At 37.7% G+C, this 18,687-nt stretch overlaps 1 protein-coding gene across 8 annotated transcripts in view; it reads right to left on the bottom strand.

The window, feature by feature from the left end:
• Window positions 1-18,687, bottom strand: part of CORIN (corin, serine peptidase) — a 211,759-nt gene that overhangs the window by 138,785 nt on the left and 54,287 nt on the right. For all 8 annotated transcript variants that reach the window (XM_070615025.1, XM_070615028.1, XM_070615023.1 and 5 more), the window contains exon 4: window positions 6,245-6,452. In XM_070615025.1, the coding sequence (XP_070471126.1) occupies window positions 6,245-6,452 (208 nt within the window). The remainder of the gene's footprint in view (window positions 1-6,244; window positions 6,453-18,687) is intronic.

Below are 18,687 nucleotides of genomic sequence, written 5' to 3'. Positions count from 1 at the left end.
ACAGACTGGCACCTGAGCTAACAACTGTTGTCAGTCTTCTTTTCACTTATTTTGCTTTTTCTCCCCAAATCCCCCTAGTACATAGTTGTATATTTTAGTTGTGAGTCTTTCTAGTTGTGGCATGTGGGCTGCTGCCTCAGCATGGCCTGATGAGCGGTGCCATGTCTGCGCCCAGGGTCCGAACTGGCTAAACCCTGGGCTGCCAATGCTGAGCGCGCAAACTTAACCACTCGGCCAGAGGGCCAGCGCCTATTTTAACATTTTTTTTTATTCCTCCCTAGTCACTGAAACAAAAATATGCCCAGGACTTTCATTAACCTACCTAGGATTTTAGCAAAAGCTTAAAAAGTGAACGTAAGGTGAATGGAAGATAGAAACATAGCAGAATTCCAATCTTGATTTATCAAGATTTTAGAAGCAAAACTCACAAAATCAAGTGTGAGAAGCAGGGTGATGAGGGGGCAGAGCTTAATACCTGGAGTCAGAAGTTCTATTTTCTACCATGATTGTTTAACTCTGAGCAAGAGCCAAGACACCCAAGACACAGAGGTGTTCCAAGCAGATAATTTAGCACCTCCCCAAGGTGATACACTTTAAAGATTTGTTTAACTTTTATTTAGGTGAGAACCTGAGGGCTGCAATGGAGAGAAAGAGGGCTTCAGGTGGCAGGGTCCCAATTTGCAAACCCTACTTGGCAAAGCAGAAGTCTTGCAGTTAACTCAGCCCACTCTTTCCAAAGGCAGTTAGGTGACCATCTGTTGTTACTGGGTATGCCCTATGGGGTGTCAACACGATGCCCCACAAAGATCCCAACCGGATTCTCTCATTATTATTCCCAAAACAAATATAAAAGGGTTCCTGAAAAAAGTGATGGTAAATTTAATTTTCTTCATCTTTTTTCACATCTTTTTTCACATGTTTTTCACATGATGTTTTTCATCAGTGCCATGGGCCACTATGAATGGACTTACTCCTTAATCCAATGGGAAATTAATTTATTATAGGATGCTAGATTCCTTGCGACAGTGTCTCCAGTAAGCTCTCCATCAATTGATCTAAACACCTCCATCAATACCAACTCTCCATTTCCTGAGACAACAATAAAGTTGTATATATATCCATAAGTTCTTACTTTAGTTATGTTAGAACTTACTTCTCTATGATTTTCAACTACTGGTTCTATCCATGCCCTGTCGAAGCATACAGAAGTGTGCTCCTTCTTCCAGGCCATGGCCCAGAAACATGTGAAGATGGCCATGGTGCACCCACAGGATTACGCATCTCAAGGTCCCTCAACTGTTCTTCACATGAAAAGACTCTGAATCACCATCCTGGTCATTATCCTCTAGGCATTTTTATTATTGTTTTGTTTGTGCTTTTTCTATAAACCCTAAGTCTAAGATTTTCAACTAGAGTTGACCTAAAGTCTTTTTTTTTTTTTTTTTTTTTTTTGAGGAAGATTAGCCCTGAGCTAAAGTTTTCTCTGCAGAGATGTCTTTTGAGCAGAGGGCTTGGTGCAAGGGGACAGATGCTTCCAGGTAAAGGGAACAGTATGTGCAAAGGAAGTTGGAAAGAGGTTGGCATTTACGAGAAATAGAAAGGTTGATGCAGCCAGGACAGGGTTGATGACACTATAGAAGGAAGGAAGGCTTCAAAAGCCATGGCGAGGGATTTAGCTTGTAACCTAAGTCTAATGGAACGCCCCAGAAAGAGGAGAGGCAGGGAAATGACATCATCTAATTTGTGTTTTTAAATTATCACTTTGGCAGATAAGTGGGAAATGGATTAGAAGGTGGGAAGAATGTGAAAAATATGCAAATCTTGCCTATCTGAAAGAAGTGATGAAGTTTACACTCTCCTAGAAACTCACATACCATCTTTGACCACCATATCAGTAAAAGTAGTAACTATTTATGGAGCAGTTACTGTGTATCAGATAGTGTAGACCATGTATGAGCACTTCATATAAATCACTCTGTTTAACACACAGAAACAAACCCCATGAAGTAGGTATTATTACTCTCAATAATGAGGAAACTGAGGGTCAGCAAGTGCCCAGGGTCTTATAACTGGCAATTGACAGAGCTATAGTTTGAATCAGATTTCATCTGCCCCAAACTTTCAAGGTCATGCTCTGCAGTTACCAGATTAAATTCTCTAATCTCCAGTGAACGTACTTATTTGGGAAAAGTATAGCGCTTTTGAAGAAGCTCCTTTGAGGGGGCTCATTTGATCTTCACACCGCAATCCTTATAGGAATTGAGTACCTACAGAAAACTGTCCTGCAGTTCCCAGGTTTGAGATATAATCTTTAATCTCTAGTCATCTAGCTGGATGAAGAATTTTAGGTTCATTTCCACAGATATGAAGAATTTCTGCTAAGGATTTAGTGGCAAATCAGTGTTCCAAAGGAAAAAATCAATAGCAAATATGTCAAGTTCTTAATGTTAAGAACTCATTTCACGAGCACTGAGTTTCTCTCAATGGGGTGATGACCATCAGCAGGGTCTCCCGGGTGTCTTCTAAAAGCAAAGCCAAGGACGGACGCTCCAGGCCAATTAATCTGCCTCCAGTTTTGATAAAGTTATAGGCCTATTATTTAAACGAGGTGGGAAAGAGTGATGGTTATCCATCAAAAGCATGTGGCTGCAATGCCTGCTTCCTCTTCCAAACTCAGAGACCATAAGTGTACATTGTCTATCAAATGTCATCCAGAAGCACCTGTTATTCTCAGGCCTGGGAACTGTGAATTTCTCTCTAGCTACTCACTGATATTTTTAAGCTATTCCTTCTAATTCACATGTTTTTAGGGCTACCCAAATGGTTTATCAGCTCAATCTCTATATTTTGAGACATATTTTACTGAATCCATACAAATTATAGTCCACTTCAATGAGTCTGTGTTATAGTACATGATACACACATTTATTAAAAGCAAGCCTAGTCTAAAGTAGAAACTGCTAAAGTTCATTATTATATAATAAAGCTAATGAGTATTTGAGATCTTAATGGAATCAGGTTGAAAACTATACCATTTGTATATCCCACTAGATCTTTTTAAATTAAATTTTAAATGTAAAGTGGCTGCTTTCTCTAGGGTGGAATATAAGCAATTCTCCATAATTTGAATATTAGGGAAAATTAGTATAATGGGTGATACAAAATAGTGGAACCTAAGAAAAATATGTTTGGGTTTTTTTTAATTGCAGTAACATTGGATTATAACATTATATAGCTTTCAGGTGTACATCGTAATATATTTCGAATTCTGTGTAGATTACATCATGTTCACCACGCAAAAACTAATTATAGTCCATCCCCCCATATGTAAGCCTAATCATCCCTTTTGCCCTCCCAATCCCTTCCTCTATAGAAAAATATGTTTGACTTTAGAATTATTTTCCACAATACATTTTACCTTTCTGGACTTACTTGGCTTATTAAATTTAGCTTGCAGTTCCCAAGCACATAGTAAATGACACCAGGAAGCACCAGTCTGAAAGTGTAATTATAAAATTAAAGACGATAATAAATGTAATAATAAAAAATAGGGGGTTGGCCCAGTGGTGTAGTGGTTAAGTTCGCATGCTCTGCTTTGGCAGCCCAGGGTTCACGGATTTGGATCCCGGCACAGGCCTATGCACCACTCATCAAGCCATGCTGTGGTGGCATCCCACATACAAAATAGGGGAATATTGGCAGAGATGTTGGCTAAGGGATAATCTTCCTCTCCAAAAAAAAAAGAATAGGATACGTCCCCAAAGGATATCTGAAAACTAACTATAAATTATTATCCATTATAATAGAAAATCGAAAACTCTCATATGAGAGCATTTTTTGGCATGGACCAGATTAGGAGGAAAAAAAATTTTACCTAAGAGTTCCCCGAAGACTATGAGCAGTTTAACTAGAATTTTACAACTGATTTAACTGACAGCAGAGATTGAATTATAATAAGGATGATCAACACGAATTAAGAACCTCCTGGAGGCTGAATGCATTCTCTTCACTGTCTTATTTATGCACCCACATGAGTCTACAGAGAAATTAAAGCAAAGAGATGTGAGTGAAATTGTTTGAAATTAAGGAGAAATGGAACTAGAATACAATTTCAGCTGCCTTAAGTATTCTACCTAATTTTCCTTTAATCTATACAGTATTTTACACTTTTTTGGCAATCCTGCAATATTTAGTATATGTTAGAAATAGTTTTCTGTGCTCTTTCAGTTGCACTGGTACCACCTCTCCCTTTCAATCCACTATTTGCTGACGCTTACTGAGCTCTGTGTAAAAGCCAGGCACTGTTCCAAGCTCTCTCTGTCATTTAATTCTCACCTGAACATTGTAGAGTAAATACAACTATTATCTCTGTTTTACCGAGGAGAGGGCTGAGACGTGGCTCCATAGCCACTGTAGTGTGTTGAATGGTGACTCCCCCAAAAATGTGTCCATGTTCTAACTTCTGGAATCCATGAATTTTACTTTATTTGGAAAAAAGGTCTTTGCAGATAAGATTAAGTTAAGGACCTTGAGATGATGGGATCATCTTGGGTTATCTGGAAGGGCCCTAATCCAAAGACAAGCATCCTCAGCAGAGACAGAAGAGAAGACACAGACACACAGAGGAGAAGGCAATGTGAAGATGGCAGCAGAGACTGTGGGGTGTGGATACGACTCAAGGAATGCCCAAAACCACCAGAAGCTGGTAAAGGAGGGAAATGAGTTCTCCTCCCAGAACCCCCAGAGGGAGCACGGCGCTGCCAGATTTTGGACTTTAGCTTCTGGAACTGTGAGAGAATAAATTTCTCTTGTTTAAGCCTCCAGCTTGTAGTAATTGTTACAAAAGCCCTAGGAAACTAGTACAACCAGCATTACACGACCACCATCCTAGGAATATAAAGGGCCGCTTCACTACCATCTCTTAACTCACGAGAGAGATCTGGTAGAGTTTCTCCTTTCTTTTCCCGTGAAAGCACCCTCTGTCAATGATTCTTTCTGACAAATGTTTTCCTGAATGCTGTGTCTGCTAATAGTTCTTTACTTACTTCCACAATTCAGAATTTACTGTTTCTCTTCTATCTAGGTTTATTCTATGGCAACGCAGGCTTTCTCCAGTTAAAATAATAAATGCCTTTGCCCTATTCAAAATTTATTTTATGCCCTAATAAAATTAAGGTCAACAACATGGAACATATTGGCACTTGAAAATGCAATTCATTCTAACATTACAGTTCAGAAAAATTCGTAACATTTTAATTCAGAAAATAATTGATGTGGTTATATAGTTAACACATGCTGTGAAATTTTTAAAAAACTGTATTCATAGTGTTTCAAGTATTCCATGACATACTTTTCACTGATTTATTCTTATTTAAGATTTTTTCTAATCCTATTTGATACTGTGCTGGATGGTCTCTGTTTGTCCCTCTGCATCTACACTTCATCCTCCTCAGCCTGCTCTGGGTTTTAGTGTGGGCCATACGAACCTCCCAGCATCTCACCCATACCTGATTTAGAGGGACGTTTGAGCTGATGATACTTAGATGAGATTTGGGGTCTCATCTATTGAGCTCACAGGGATTGCACACCCTTACCCAATGGTTGTGGGTGAGTTCAGTTGGTGGGAGGCTCTGGGAAATGGGAGAGCAGGAGGAGAGTGAGGTCAGGGTGTTTATTCCTTCTTCGGTCTCCTGGTAGGACTGAAGGGCTGGCAGAGACTCTGTTCCTCTGCCCAGAGTTGTGCAGAACTTGGCCTGTTGGGAGACGTTGCCCGTAGCTACAACTCTCTCCAGGTGATGCTCGCCCTTTCCCCCTTCAAGTCTTGGGTGGTAGAACTAATCTCCTATCTCCTATGGCCTATGGTGAGATCCCAGTGCCTTCCATCACTTATTTGTTCTCTTAACCCTGCCCATATCCCCATAAATCTTCTCTTCAATAAAGTCTTTTCAGTCACCCCTTTGAGTGTGTTGTCTTCTGCCAGACTCTCACTGAAACAGCTATTGAGGATCCCAACTGACCGCCTCCATCTAATAGCCTGAATAATTTCCTCCCATAAATAAAATTATTCCAGGTTTTCAAAAAATTTCTGGTTTAAACGAATTACCACTGGCTATGAGTGGTGTGGGTTTTTTTCTCCCTTAACAACAACAAAAACAAAAAGTGATAGCCTGGGATGATTCTGTCCCTGTCAGACACTTCTGCTACAACTGACTCTTATCACTGAATGATTTTGGTTCCAAAATACCTGTCATCACCATCACCGATGCACTCAGGGAAGGCGAGGCTACAGCCGAAAAGCATGATATGTTGATAGCAACTGAGGCGCTGGAGGTATGTGAAGAACTTGAGGAACTTCTCCATTTCCATGTTTTTGATAATTGAGAGGAGAGGTGTTAGCGTGGTGCGGTAGGGCAGCATCTGACACTGGCTGTGGGTGATTCTCGTGCAGGCACCTAAGAAGCCAAGATAATTACATTTAGGGGCAGACATATCAGAAGTGTATGTTTACAAACTCATTTGACACAATAGGTTAACATGTTCATAAGATAAAACATATTCTGTAAGTAAGGATGATTATAGATATACAACCAGACACATAGATACATACATATGAGTGTATGTATGTGTGTATGATAATGACACCAAGCTACTAATATTCACAGAGGGATAGCATCTGTGTCCTGGGCAAATGTGTGGAAAAATACACTCTCACACCTAGCCAGTGGGCATATAAATTGGCAATCACTCTTTTAGATCACAGCTGGGCAGGGCAATATGTATCAAAAAAATCTTTTAAACATGCATATCCTTTGACATTGTAATATAATTTCTAAAAATTTATCCTAAGGAAATGATGATGGTTGTGAATGTGGATTTATCTACTTGGATCTTCATGTCTACATAGTTTATAATTTTTAAGAGATGGAAATCACCTAAACATTCAACAAAGAGAATTGGTTTAAAATATTGTGGAACAAACAACAGAATACTTAGCTATATGAAAGATGCTTTAGAAGACTATTTAATCATATAGACTGATGCTTACAACATAATAAATAAAAATAGCAAGTCACAAAATAATTTGTATACAATGACTCTGTTTTTAAAAATACATGATTATATAAGGTATATACATATGTCTATGTCAGCTGCTCAGGGTCAGCTCAGAGCCTCTGATTTCATTTTCTTTCAGAGCTGGCTCCTCTCCTGGGCACTATCACCTCCATGGCCTTTCCTTCTCCTTCATTCCATAATTTGCATGGTTGGTCTGATATAAATCAAAATATTAATATGGGACCATGTGATGGGATTTTAGGAGACTGTTAGATTTTTCTTTTTTTATTCTATATTCCTTTATTGGTTTATATAAAGATTGATTACTTTTATTAAAAAAAAAGGAGATGATTAAAATTTTGGTTATAGTTTAAGCAAGCTATTTAAAAACAGAATCTTCAGGCTTTGGAAATGCAGTGGAAGTATTAATTCTGGTTATGTTGGGGGGAGTAAGTAAGCAGGGAAAGAAGTTCAACAAGAATGGAAACATTTCTTCTGATCACTATATAATTCTCAGCCAAAGAAATGAAGAGGAAAACCTCTCCAGATCTAAGGCTAACTCCATTTCATTAAAAATAATGTTAAAAAATAAGGCTTCCTCTCTGACAAAATGGCCAAACTAACTCTTTGATCTGTAACACAGAATAATATACCCTATCACAGAAGGGTTCCCAACCCCCTTTTCTGCTTCATTCATTCAGATAGAGCACCTCAGAGTCTTCACTTCTCATCTTCTCACTGTCTTCTCCAGTCTACTTCTAGGTACACTTCCTGATCTCAATTTTCTTTCAAACCTCTCTGAAAACCACCCAAGCCCTGTAGGAAGTCTTTCCCCAAATGATCAGATTGTAGGCATTAGCCCTCACACTTCATGAAAAGACACAATTCTCCATTGTTAGATAATAGTTATTGATCACCCAAAATGTGCTGAGCTCATTGGGGCATGATCAAAACATGATTTCCACTTTCAAAGGCAACCAGTGACATGCAGAATTTTGCTGTACGCTAGACCTAGGATACACATGGCAAAAAATTTAAGGGTGCAACACTTTTTCTGGACCTCATCAAACTCAAAATACTAAATGGGAAAGAAAGGAATTAGAGAGGAAGAAAATCCTAATTAAAATATTCAGATAGATACATATATACATGAATTCAGCTTCACATGAGTGCTGAGGTGGGAAGTTCTGGGCAAATTTCATGAGTATAATACCCAAGTCATTTAACCAGAGAAGTTAAAATACATTTCCGTGTGGGACAGCATTACAGGCAGGGAGAACAGAGAGACAGTGGACTTCAAAATGACACAGTTGCATGTACTGTGCTAAAAGCAGAGATGCTTCCTTATAAGAAGTAAGAGTACATTTTTTCTCCATCAAAACTATGAAATCATAGTTCAGTGTCAAGAAAATATTTATTGAAAACCAACCTTGTGGTGGGCACTAAAACAGGTACTCAGATTCCTTCATTCACAAATGTCTCCTTTTCACAACCCAGTAAAGTGATATATTTATCTTATACACGAGGAAACTCAATTTCAGAAAGCCTAAGACAGCTGCCCAGGACTGCCTAGCTATCACGTGGAAATTCCAGATCTTCTAACCTATGTTTTCTGAGTAACTTCCACTTGGAGCCACCTTAGACTAACACAAAGGGGGTTATTGTGTTAAAAACAGTTCTTAAGATACGTAAGATGATTTTTCAACAATTCATATTCATGCTCAAGGATTTTGCTTGTTGTATCCTGTCTGCATTGTTCCTGCTATAACATTTAAGTTGTCAGCATTTTATATTTACTGAGGATTCACAGCCATCAAATAAAAACATCAAAGGGAAGTAACTCCCTTGTCACCAGTACATCAATCATAGCAGCTAAATTGCTCTCCAGGGGCAGGGAGCCACAGCAGAGGCCTGCTTCAGAGAACCAGCCTTCTCAGAGGACAGCAAAATTTTCCGTAAGCATCCCATCCAAAAGGCTCCTACATCTCTTTATAACATCATCCTGTTTTATTTTCATTACGGCATTAGGACTACCGAATAGGATCTTGTTTATTTACTTATTTATTCCTAGTATTCTCCCACATCAGAGTAGAGACTTTGTCTTGTCGCTAGAAATCACCGGGTTACCAAATAGTAGACATCCAATAGTTAGTCACTGAATGAATGAGGAGATTAAACAGAACAAAGTCTTCACACTGAAAGATTTCTTACTGAAGAAGAAAGAAGCAGATATGAAAAAGCCAATATATCTGAGACCCGTGGGCACTAATGTTGATGGCTAATATTGCTACTATAGTTTTTAATAATCTGTTTCCTGGAACTTACCATGGCAATAGCCAGTCTTCCCATTTCCTCCACCAGATTAATTCCTATCTTGAACTCCCCTCTGGACTACAGTGCAGAACTAAATGTAAAAAAAGAGGAAGTGTTCTCCTCTAATAGTTATACCTTCTGCTATCATTAAGCATGCTCAATTGCTTTTAGCATGAGACCTCACCATAGTAGAGAAAAAAGGTGGATGTGCTTACAAGTTATAAAGGCTGGAGAAAAAGGAATAGATGAGCAGCTCTGAGGAGAATGGAGGTAAAAATGATAGCTGTAGCTGGCAAGAGTAGGACATTGTAAATTTTCAAAGTCGAAGCCAGCTACTCCAAGACTGAGCAACAGAAGCCAGGAGGCTCCACCGAGCCTGGGTCCCAACTCCAGGCCCACAAGGCTGTGTGACCTTGAAGCAATGACTTATTCTCTTAAAACCTCCTAATCTGTAAAGTCAAAACAGTAATAATGTTAATCATAGGGTTGTGAGGATCAAATTTGTCAACAGAGGTAAAGAACTTAATGCCTTCATACTGCTGATGATCAACTGATGTTCCAACAGCGTTGGTAGCTTCAGCAAGAAAAATATACAGTACAAGGAAAGACAGAAGGAGATGTTTGCTTTGTAATAAAAGCCTAAATAAACCATTAGTATCTAGTTAAGTTGTCTCTTAATATGAAAGATATTTTAAATTTCATTTCCATTTATTGTTTTATAGTGAAATAAAACAATTCAAAGATATGGGAGAAGATAAAAGATCCTTAAGTAACTTCCAGATTAGATGTTTGCTAGGTACTTTTTATACAGCACTTTATTTAACCCTCCTGCAATCCTATGAAAAAGCTGTTTTTACTCCCATTTTACAGATGATGAGACAGATTCAATGAGGGTGTGAAAGTATTCAAGGTCATACGATGTTAAATGGTAGAGTTGAAATTGAAACCAGGTCTTTCTGATCCCATAGCCTACTCTTTTCCACTGTATCATTCTGTCAAAAATACTATACCACTTCACACATTGTAAATTTACTTCATTCATGGTAATGATTTGATGAACCTCGAGGGATCCTAGCAATGAGCTGCTTCTCTGAGATGGTAAAAACTAAGCCTGCTCAAAGAAAATAATGAATCTTCTATTAAAAATCGTTTACCCTTCTTCACGGAGGGACCAAGTGGATTGGGAATGCTTAGTGTCTATTTCTGGCTGTACCACAAAGTCAACCCGGGTCAGCACTACAGCAGCAGCGTGGAATAATGGAGGCTGGTCTCTATTCTAGATAACTCACAGGAAAAGCAACATTTTGCCAGAATGATTTCTGGAACAAATCAATTTGAAAGGTTATTGTGTACTTAGGAAGATGCGCAAGAGGGTTACAATTAGATAAGAAGGAACAGGAAGCTAATGAAAGGGCCTCTCTATGAAGATCCTGGCTTCCTAACTAACTCTGTAAACATGTCTGAACCCAAACGTTGAACTTAACTATTTTACTTCTCATAAGAGAAAATTAAGGAGACAAAAGTAAGGCGCATTTTCTTAAGGAGTCAATTGTGACATTTGTAAAAAGTCTTTATAGACATAGTCAAGGTAAGCCAATATCTTGCTAATTTATGCAAAAAATGCATACTTAACTGCCTAGTGCAATGCTGTGTAAACTATCAGAGTTAAGTGAGAGCTAGCTACTCTTACAAGGAAAAACGTGAGGTTTGGGGTTTAATATCTTGTATATTAATGACATATTTTCCAGACTTAACATGTTAATGCAACGTCAAGTCTCTTGGTAAAGTCTCTTGTCAAGCTTCAAGCTTTCACATCCTACACGCACATATATACAACTAGGTCATTCTCTCCTATCCTTATTCATACACACACATCCATACTACTTGTTTCTAAGATGTTTAAATAGTAGCTAAATCTTCATAAGCTAATGCAATTCATTCATTCAAAAAAAATCTACTGTGGCAAGACTCTAAACCAGTGAAGGGTAATTATTTTATTGTAAATTAATTATTCACATTCCATAGTACTAAGTAAGCTGTAGCATTTCAGCTGTCACATCTTCATCTGTCATTTTTCATCAATTTTAGAAGAACTACATCTTGTTCCCATATAATCATCTACTTTAGAATTATGAATGATTGAGTAAGAACAATAATTCACATTTAGATGGTGCTTTCAAGTTTGTAAAAACTTTTCCCGTACATAGTATGGTGGTTCCACAGTCTGATTCAAATCCTGCCTGTATTATTCTATATTTATGTGGCTTTTGGTAAATTACTGAACTTCTCTGTTTATCAGTTTTGTCATCTGTAAAATGGGGATAATAATATCTGTGTTACGGGGTTATTGTCAGCATTAAATGATGTCTACACAATGCCTATCATGAGCACATACAATAAGCTATAAAAGTTTTTGCTACTATTATTATTTCATTTGTGACTCTCAAAAACTCTGTGAACTAGACAGAAGAGATGTTTGTATCCATGTTATGTAGGTAGCAAAACTGAGGCAGAGATGGTAAATTTTCATTCTGCCTTTCTCCTTTGAATTCCATGATGAATCCATTTGTAGAGGAAATAACTATTAATATATATATATATAGGATCAAAATTAAAAGTTTTATTAGTTAGTTTTGCTTACTTGTAAAATAAAACAATGCCGGATGTTATATCTTTTTTTAAAACACTCACTAAATGTTTAAAAACATTCGTTATTCATTGAGAAATATTTATTAAGTCCGTATTAAATAAAGGCACTGGGCTTGGTGCTGTAGAATTAAAAAATAAGAAACTGAAATTAGATCACATTTTATTTATTTAGCCAAAATGTACTTTAATACATATGAAAATTACTTGTTTTTTCATGCCTACAATGGTGAAGATACATTGTATAATGATGAGAGTTTAAGAAATTACTTAGTGGCACATCGTGTTCATTGAGGGTAGGATTTATCGTAAAATCAATATCTCACTTGCAGTTAGTTTTAAACTTTGCTGCTCACAAAGGCAATGAGATTTCAGCGGACTTCCCAGCTCTGTGTAGTTTTATTGGGAATCCCATTTTAGGTTAATAATAGTCAAGATTTAAGTAGTGGAAGAAGAAATGACAGAGCAGACCTGCATACTAAGGTCTGGATTATTCCAGCCAGGTAATGTGTTTCCTGTTGCAAAGTGCTCGTTCAGATAACCTTCCTTAAATAAGAATTCTCTGAATTTAAAATCTGTTCTAAGTCAGCCTCAAGCTGAGCTGATATTTACCTTTTTACTCTCTGAATTTACAAAGGAAGGTATTACAGGGAGGAAGACTGTACACGAAGGCATGCTCTACACACTCAAAAGGAAATATTCAAATAAGTTTCTAGTATAATTTTTTGGAATGCATACGAATACTATTTCTTTCTTTTTAGTAAATATGACTTTTATCTTATTACAAGGCAATGTCAGATTAGAAAGCAAAACAAAACATGAGCAACCACTCAACCAAAAAAAGGAGGGGGCATGGAATAATTCTCGCTGGATGTATCCTCAGCATTAACTCCCCAGACCCCTCACTAAAGAGCAGCCATGAAGTTTGGGAGGCTTTCCCTACCCCCCGCTCCAGGTATGGTCCTGACGGGCCCACGACAAGCAGCTCACGGCATTGCCTGGCACTGTGCTTAGTTCAAGGGCAGACAGAGACTGAAGGTGGTCCAATCACAGTAAAACCCAGGAGCAGAACGGGCTACAAAATTTGGCGCACCCAAGGTAAAATAAAAGATGTAGGGCCCTTGTTAAAAAAGTATATTTATATTATTTTATTTAATTATATTGTTATTCATAACACATATTTATTTATATTATTATTAATAACTTCAACAAGGCGACAACAGAGCATTAAACAAAGTGTGGAGTCCTTCTATGCTCAGGGATCCCTGCAACCACACAGGTTGGCGTGCTTATGAAGCCGGCCGATGATTAGAGAAGGAGATCTCCCTCCAGGAACCTCTATAACTCTCCACATCGGGATATTTGAGCAGCAGTCCCAGGATTGCTCCATAACATTAGGTAACAACTAAAGATGACCAGTTTAAGAGCTGTTGGGGCCTCCAATTCAGTCAGAGGACTTCTGTCTTTTTATATGACTTTAACGTACCGGGGCAGAGATAACCAAACACACAGGAATCCCCGGCTTTGTCTGCCCATTCAAACATTACATAAAAGTCGTGTGTCTCCCTGGGAAACCAGATGTGTCTGCACACTGCATTTCAACCCCAGCTTGGAGAGTCACATTTCTCCAGGGAAACTGCTCACAGTTGGGACTGATGAGGAGTCCCTGACCTGTCCTTGTACGCAGCCACTTCTCTCCCAAGTTTAGTCGGGAAAGAAAACATAGTCCAGTGTTCCACTATTGTGCTGAAATGTTTGCTGCCTGATACCTGCTTCTAAATTAGAGTGTCCACAGTAAGGCCAGTCCGCTGTGAGTCAGTCAGCTTGAGTTTTTGATACATAGGGAGTTTCTCAAGAAAATATTAATGGCTATACTACATGTCTACTAAGGACAGATTAGAGGAATTGGACCAAATTGTAATTGAAGGTATTTGTTGGGCACTAAGAAAAGTGTTTTTTCTTTATCAGGAAGATATGAACAGGAAATCTTGGCATATTTTTCTCCAACTTGCTACCAACTATTGTAGATAACGTCCATTCACTTCTCAGATGACAAAAAAAAAAAAGGACTCTGTGTGAAACCTGGCCTTGAAAACTTCTGAAACCCTTCTACCCCTGCCTTTTTCACATTAGGATGAGGACGATGAATCTGTTGCCCAAGAGATGTTATGGAAGTCTCGGATAATAAAGCCAAAAAAGAGAAACTTGGGAATTTTAAACATAGAAATGAATGTATGGAGTTGGAATCACAAAGAAGCAGAGTCAAAATTAGTGAGACTGCCCAGATTCAAATGGGTAAGTAGAGTGCTAACCTAGAGAGATGAAGATGTGAAGGGTGCAGTGGAATGCATGGAATAGTCAACACAAAAAATCCAAGATGGGAGTGTCAAGTCAATTTTGTTTCCAGGGACATTATAATTTTTCCTATAATTGGAAAATTTTGGAATATGAATCTTAATAATGATGAGTTAGATATTAATATAGGTTTAACCTATTTCTCTATAAAGCCTTTACTTTCTCCAGGTGATTTCTTAAAACTATGAAATAGAGTATTTTAATTAAAAACTAACTAATATAAAAATTCCTCTGTGCAAACAATACAGAGGACATCCCAATTCAATTATGGGAGCAAGTTTAAACTTACTACAAGAGGCACTAGAAAAAAAATGCTTTAAAAAAGATCCTGAGAAAATTTATAAAATGTTGATAAGCAGGGTGAGGGCCTGTGGGCATTCATTGTACTATTCACTCTACTTTTGTGTGTGGTTAAAAACTTCTATGTAAAAAGATGTTTTAAAAGAAAAGATTCTGAAATATTGTGGACTAAATTAACTGAAAGCCCACCCATCATAAACATCCAGAAATATTTTGTAAAATAAAACTTCTTTTGTGTAAATAGCTGAACTCTCCATAAAGAAAAGGAAATCTCAAGATTCCAGAAAAGCAGCAGTAAACGGAAAACAAGAGCAAGGAGTGAGTACATGAGATGACGTCACAGGAGTGAACATCACATGGACGGATATCCCATGAGCTGATGTGGCTGTGGGCCTGTCTTGGAGGAAGTTGTCAGTCTCAATAAAGAGATAAGGCCTTGAATCCACAGGAAGTACAAAGAGGAACTGAGACCCTCAAAAAAAGCAAGGACCTGGGTAGCTCAGGCGTATGATGAGGAAGCTTGTCTGACTCTGCCTAGACTCTAGTTTCAAACAAAAAGCTTTCTTTGGGTGCTTCTTACCACAGCCCTGACCTCCCCAGGGTTTGAATTTACAACTATATGTGTGATCCAGGAACCTCCCCACAAGCCAAAAATTAACATAAAAATTGGTCCTGGGACAGTGACACCTTGGAGTGCTTAGTCAAATCAAACACAAAATTGTCCTAGAGTGACGGACGTGTGCTGAATCCAAGGAAGTTTAAAATCCAAAGTCATAAAAGAAACAGGAAACTAATCCAATAGGAGAAAGAATAAGAAGTCATTAGTCATAACCAGCAGCAGTGTTAGAAGTCTGAGAACTTCAGACAACTGACAATCTGACAGGGGCTATCAAACAATTATGAATGAAACAACTAAAGACAAAAATGTAGTAATTAAAATCTTTTGAAAAGTATGGCACACAATAAATAAAGAACTGGAAGACTCGAAAAGAAATCAAATAGACCCTCTAGAAATGAAAAACATACATCAGCACTGAAATTTAAAACTCTGTGACTAGATTAAAACAGAAGATTAGAATCTGCTGAAAAGAGAATTAGGGAATTAAAAGACAAATCTGAGAAAACACATCGGAATTCAGCACAGAGATTTACAGAGGATGGATGAGAATGTTCAACCTAAGAGTAATTAGAGTCCCAAAAAGAGAGAATAGGGAGCTCAGAAGGGAGGTTATATTCACAGGGTTAATAGCTGAGAACTTTCCAAAATTGAAGAAAGACCTTGGGGCCAGCCCGGTGGCACAGCGGCTAAGTTTGCACTTTACACTTCGGCGGCCTGGGGTTCGCCAGTTCGGATCCTGGTTACGGACATGGCACAGCTTGGCAAGCCATGCTGTGGTAGGCGTCCCACATAGAAAATGGAGGAAGATGGGCACAGATGTTAGCTCAGGGCTAATCTTCCTCAAAAAAAAAAAAGAAAAGAAAGAAAGACCTCAATCTTCAGATTCAAAAAGCACATCTTCTAGACAAGAGATACAAAAAGAAATCCATATTCATTATATATGCATTATAGTGAAACCAGCAAAGGCAAAAAATAAAAAGCTTAAAGCATCCAAAGACAAAGTGCCAGTTGCCTACAAGGGAATAAAAATTAAATTGGCATTAAAGTTTCTAATACAGCAACACAAGAGTCCAGAAAAATGTGAAATAAAATTTTTAAATTAAGAGAAAAAACCTATCAACCTATAATTCTATACCTAGATAAACAATCATGCCATATTGAGGGGAAAATAAACATATTTTTAGAAAAACAAAAATTGAAATAGTTTCTGCTGAAGGAACTCCCAAGGAATATTTAATTCAGGAGAGAATTTAACCCAGAAGGAAGAAACAGACTCAAGAAGTAACAGTGATTATTATATTATGTGTACTTGAAATCTTTCATAATATTGAAAAAGAGTGCAAGAGCCACCTCTGTTTAAAGGCTTCTTTAGGGGCCGGCCTGGTGGCACAGCAGTTAAGTTCGCACGTTCTGCTTCTCAGCGGCCCAGTGTTCGCCGGTTCAGATCCTGGGTGCAAACATGGCACCACTTGGCAAAAGCCATGCTGTGGCAGGTGTCCCACATATAAAGTAGAGGAAGATGGACATGGATGTTAGCTCAGGGCCAGTCTTTCTCAGCAAAAAGAGGAGGATTGGCAATAGTTAGCTCAGTGCTAATCTTCCTCAAAAAAAAAAATTAATAAATAAAGGCTTCTTTAAATTGCCTCAAAATTTTGGAAGTTGAGTTGCACTGGCTACTTATTTATCTCTTTAAACCTAGGGCTTACTGCCTTGCTTGCTCAAAAACAAAGACTTATAAAGCATCCCTCAAATTTTGAAGTTTTAAAAAAAAGAAAACACTATACCTTGGATGCACAAAGAAACAGAGAATATGATATATGTTAAATTAAATCATATTATTGAATTATTCTAATTTCAGAACTTTAAACCATATATTTGTTGTCTATATTTCCATATCCTATGTAGATTTGAATTAAGTCCCTACTACCATAAAATGTGCAAAATTATCTATGTAATTTAGCAGTAAAATGAGGTAAGCAGAAGCGGGAATTTTTTTAAAAACAATTACAATGGTGATATCATTATTAAATCTGTACATTTTATTGTTTAGAATTTTTAATATTTATTTTATTACAAAACTATACAAAGTACTTGTGAAAGATAAAAGATGTGGGAAATACAGAATACGCAAAGAAAAATATAAAAGTTACCTATAGGACTATGACTCAGAGGTGATCATTGTAAGCATTTGGATATATGTCATTATTGAAGTCAAATGACCTCGACACAACTTCCAGATTCCTTACTCACTAACTTCATCGATCATACTTAAACTCTCTGAACATCATTTTTTTTACTGTAACATGGGGATATTAATAGTATCTACTTAATAGAGTTTTCATCTAAGGTATATAGCGCAATACTTGGCACACAATAAATTTGATTCATTATTTTGCTGGTCTTTTTTTCTTCCAAAAGATACACTGTATATTACTTAACATAACATGAATATATTTAGCATTACAATTCATTGTACATATACAGTGTACATATTATTTAGTAGCCTGCTTATTCACTCACTAATATTTCTACATATCAGTAAGTATTCTTCCACAGCATTATTTTCAATGGTTGCACCTTTACCCATCATATGATGGATTAAGAGACAGAGGGTGAAGAAGAATAAAAGACTGATTAAAAACCCATAAGAAAGAAAATACAGCCCAGAAACAGAAAAAAACAAAATCTTTATAAATCCCATATCATAAGAAAAAAAATGAGTTTAAAAAACAAGAACTCAAAGACAAAAGAAAAAAATATACTAAAAGAAAATTAAGACTATACCACTAAAAATATTAACTTAACACTAAAAGTATTTAAAAATAAATTAAGAATTGAAGAGGCTTAGGGTAACCATTATGAGCACGTTTAAAAAGATGTACATATGGGGGCTGGCCCCGTGGCCGAGTGGTTAAGTTCGCGCACTCCGCTGCAGGCGGCCCAGTGTTTCGTTGGTTCGAATCCTGGGCGCGGACATGGCACTGCTCATCAGACCACGCTGAGGCAGCGTCCCACATGCCACAACTAGAAGAACCCACAACGAAGAATATACAACTATGTACCGGGGGGCTTTGGGGAGAAAAAGGAAATAATAAAATCTTTAAAAAAAAAAAAAAAAAAAAAAAGATGCACATATGGGAGGCCGGCCCCGTGGCCAAGTGGTTAAGTTTGCGCGCTCCGCTGCAGCAGCCCATGTTTCGCTGGTTCAGATCCTGGGCGCGGACATGGCACTGCTCGTCAGGCCACCTTGAGGTGGTATCCCATATGCCACAACTAGAAGGACCTGCAACTAAGATATACAACTATGTGCCGGGGGGATTTGGGGAGATAAAGCAGAAAAAAAAAAAAAAGAAGATTGGCCACTGTTGTTAGCTCAGGTGCCAATCTTTAGAAAAAAAAGA

Source organism: Equus przewalskii, chromosome 3, assembly GCF_037783145.1.
Source record: "Equus przewalskii isolate Varuska chromosome 3, EquPr2, whole genome shotgun sequence".
NCBI lineage: Eukaryota > Metazoa > Chordata > Mammalia > Perissodactyla > Equidae > Equus > Equus przewalskii.
Note: the sequence above shows the minus strand (reverse complement) of the source record. Positions and strands in the feature narration are given on the sequence as shown.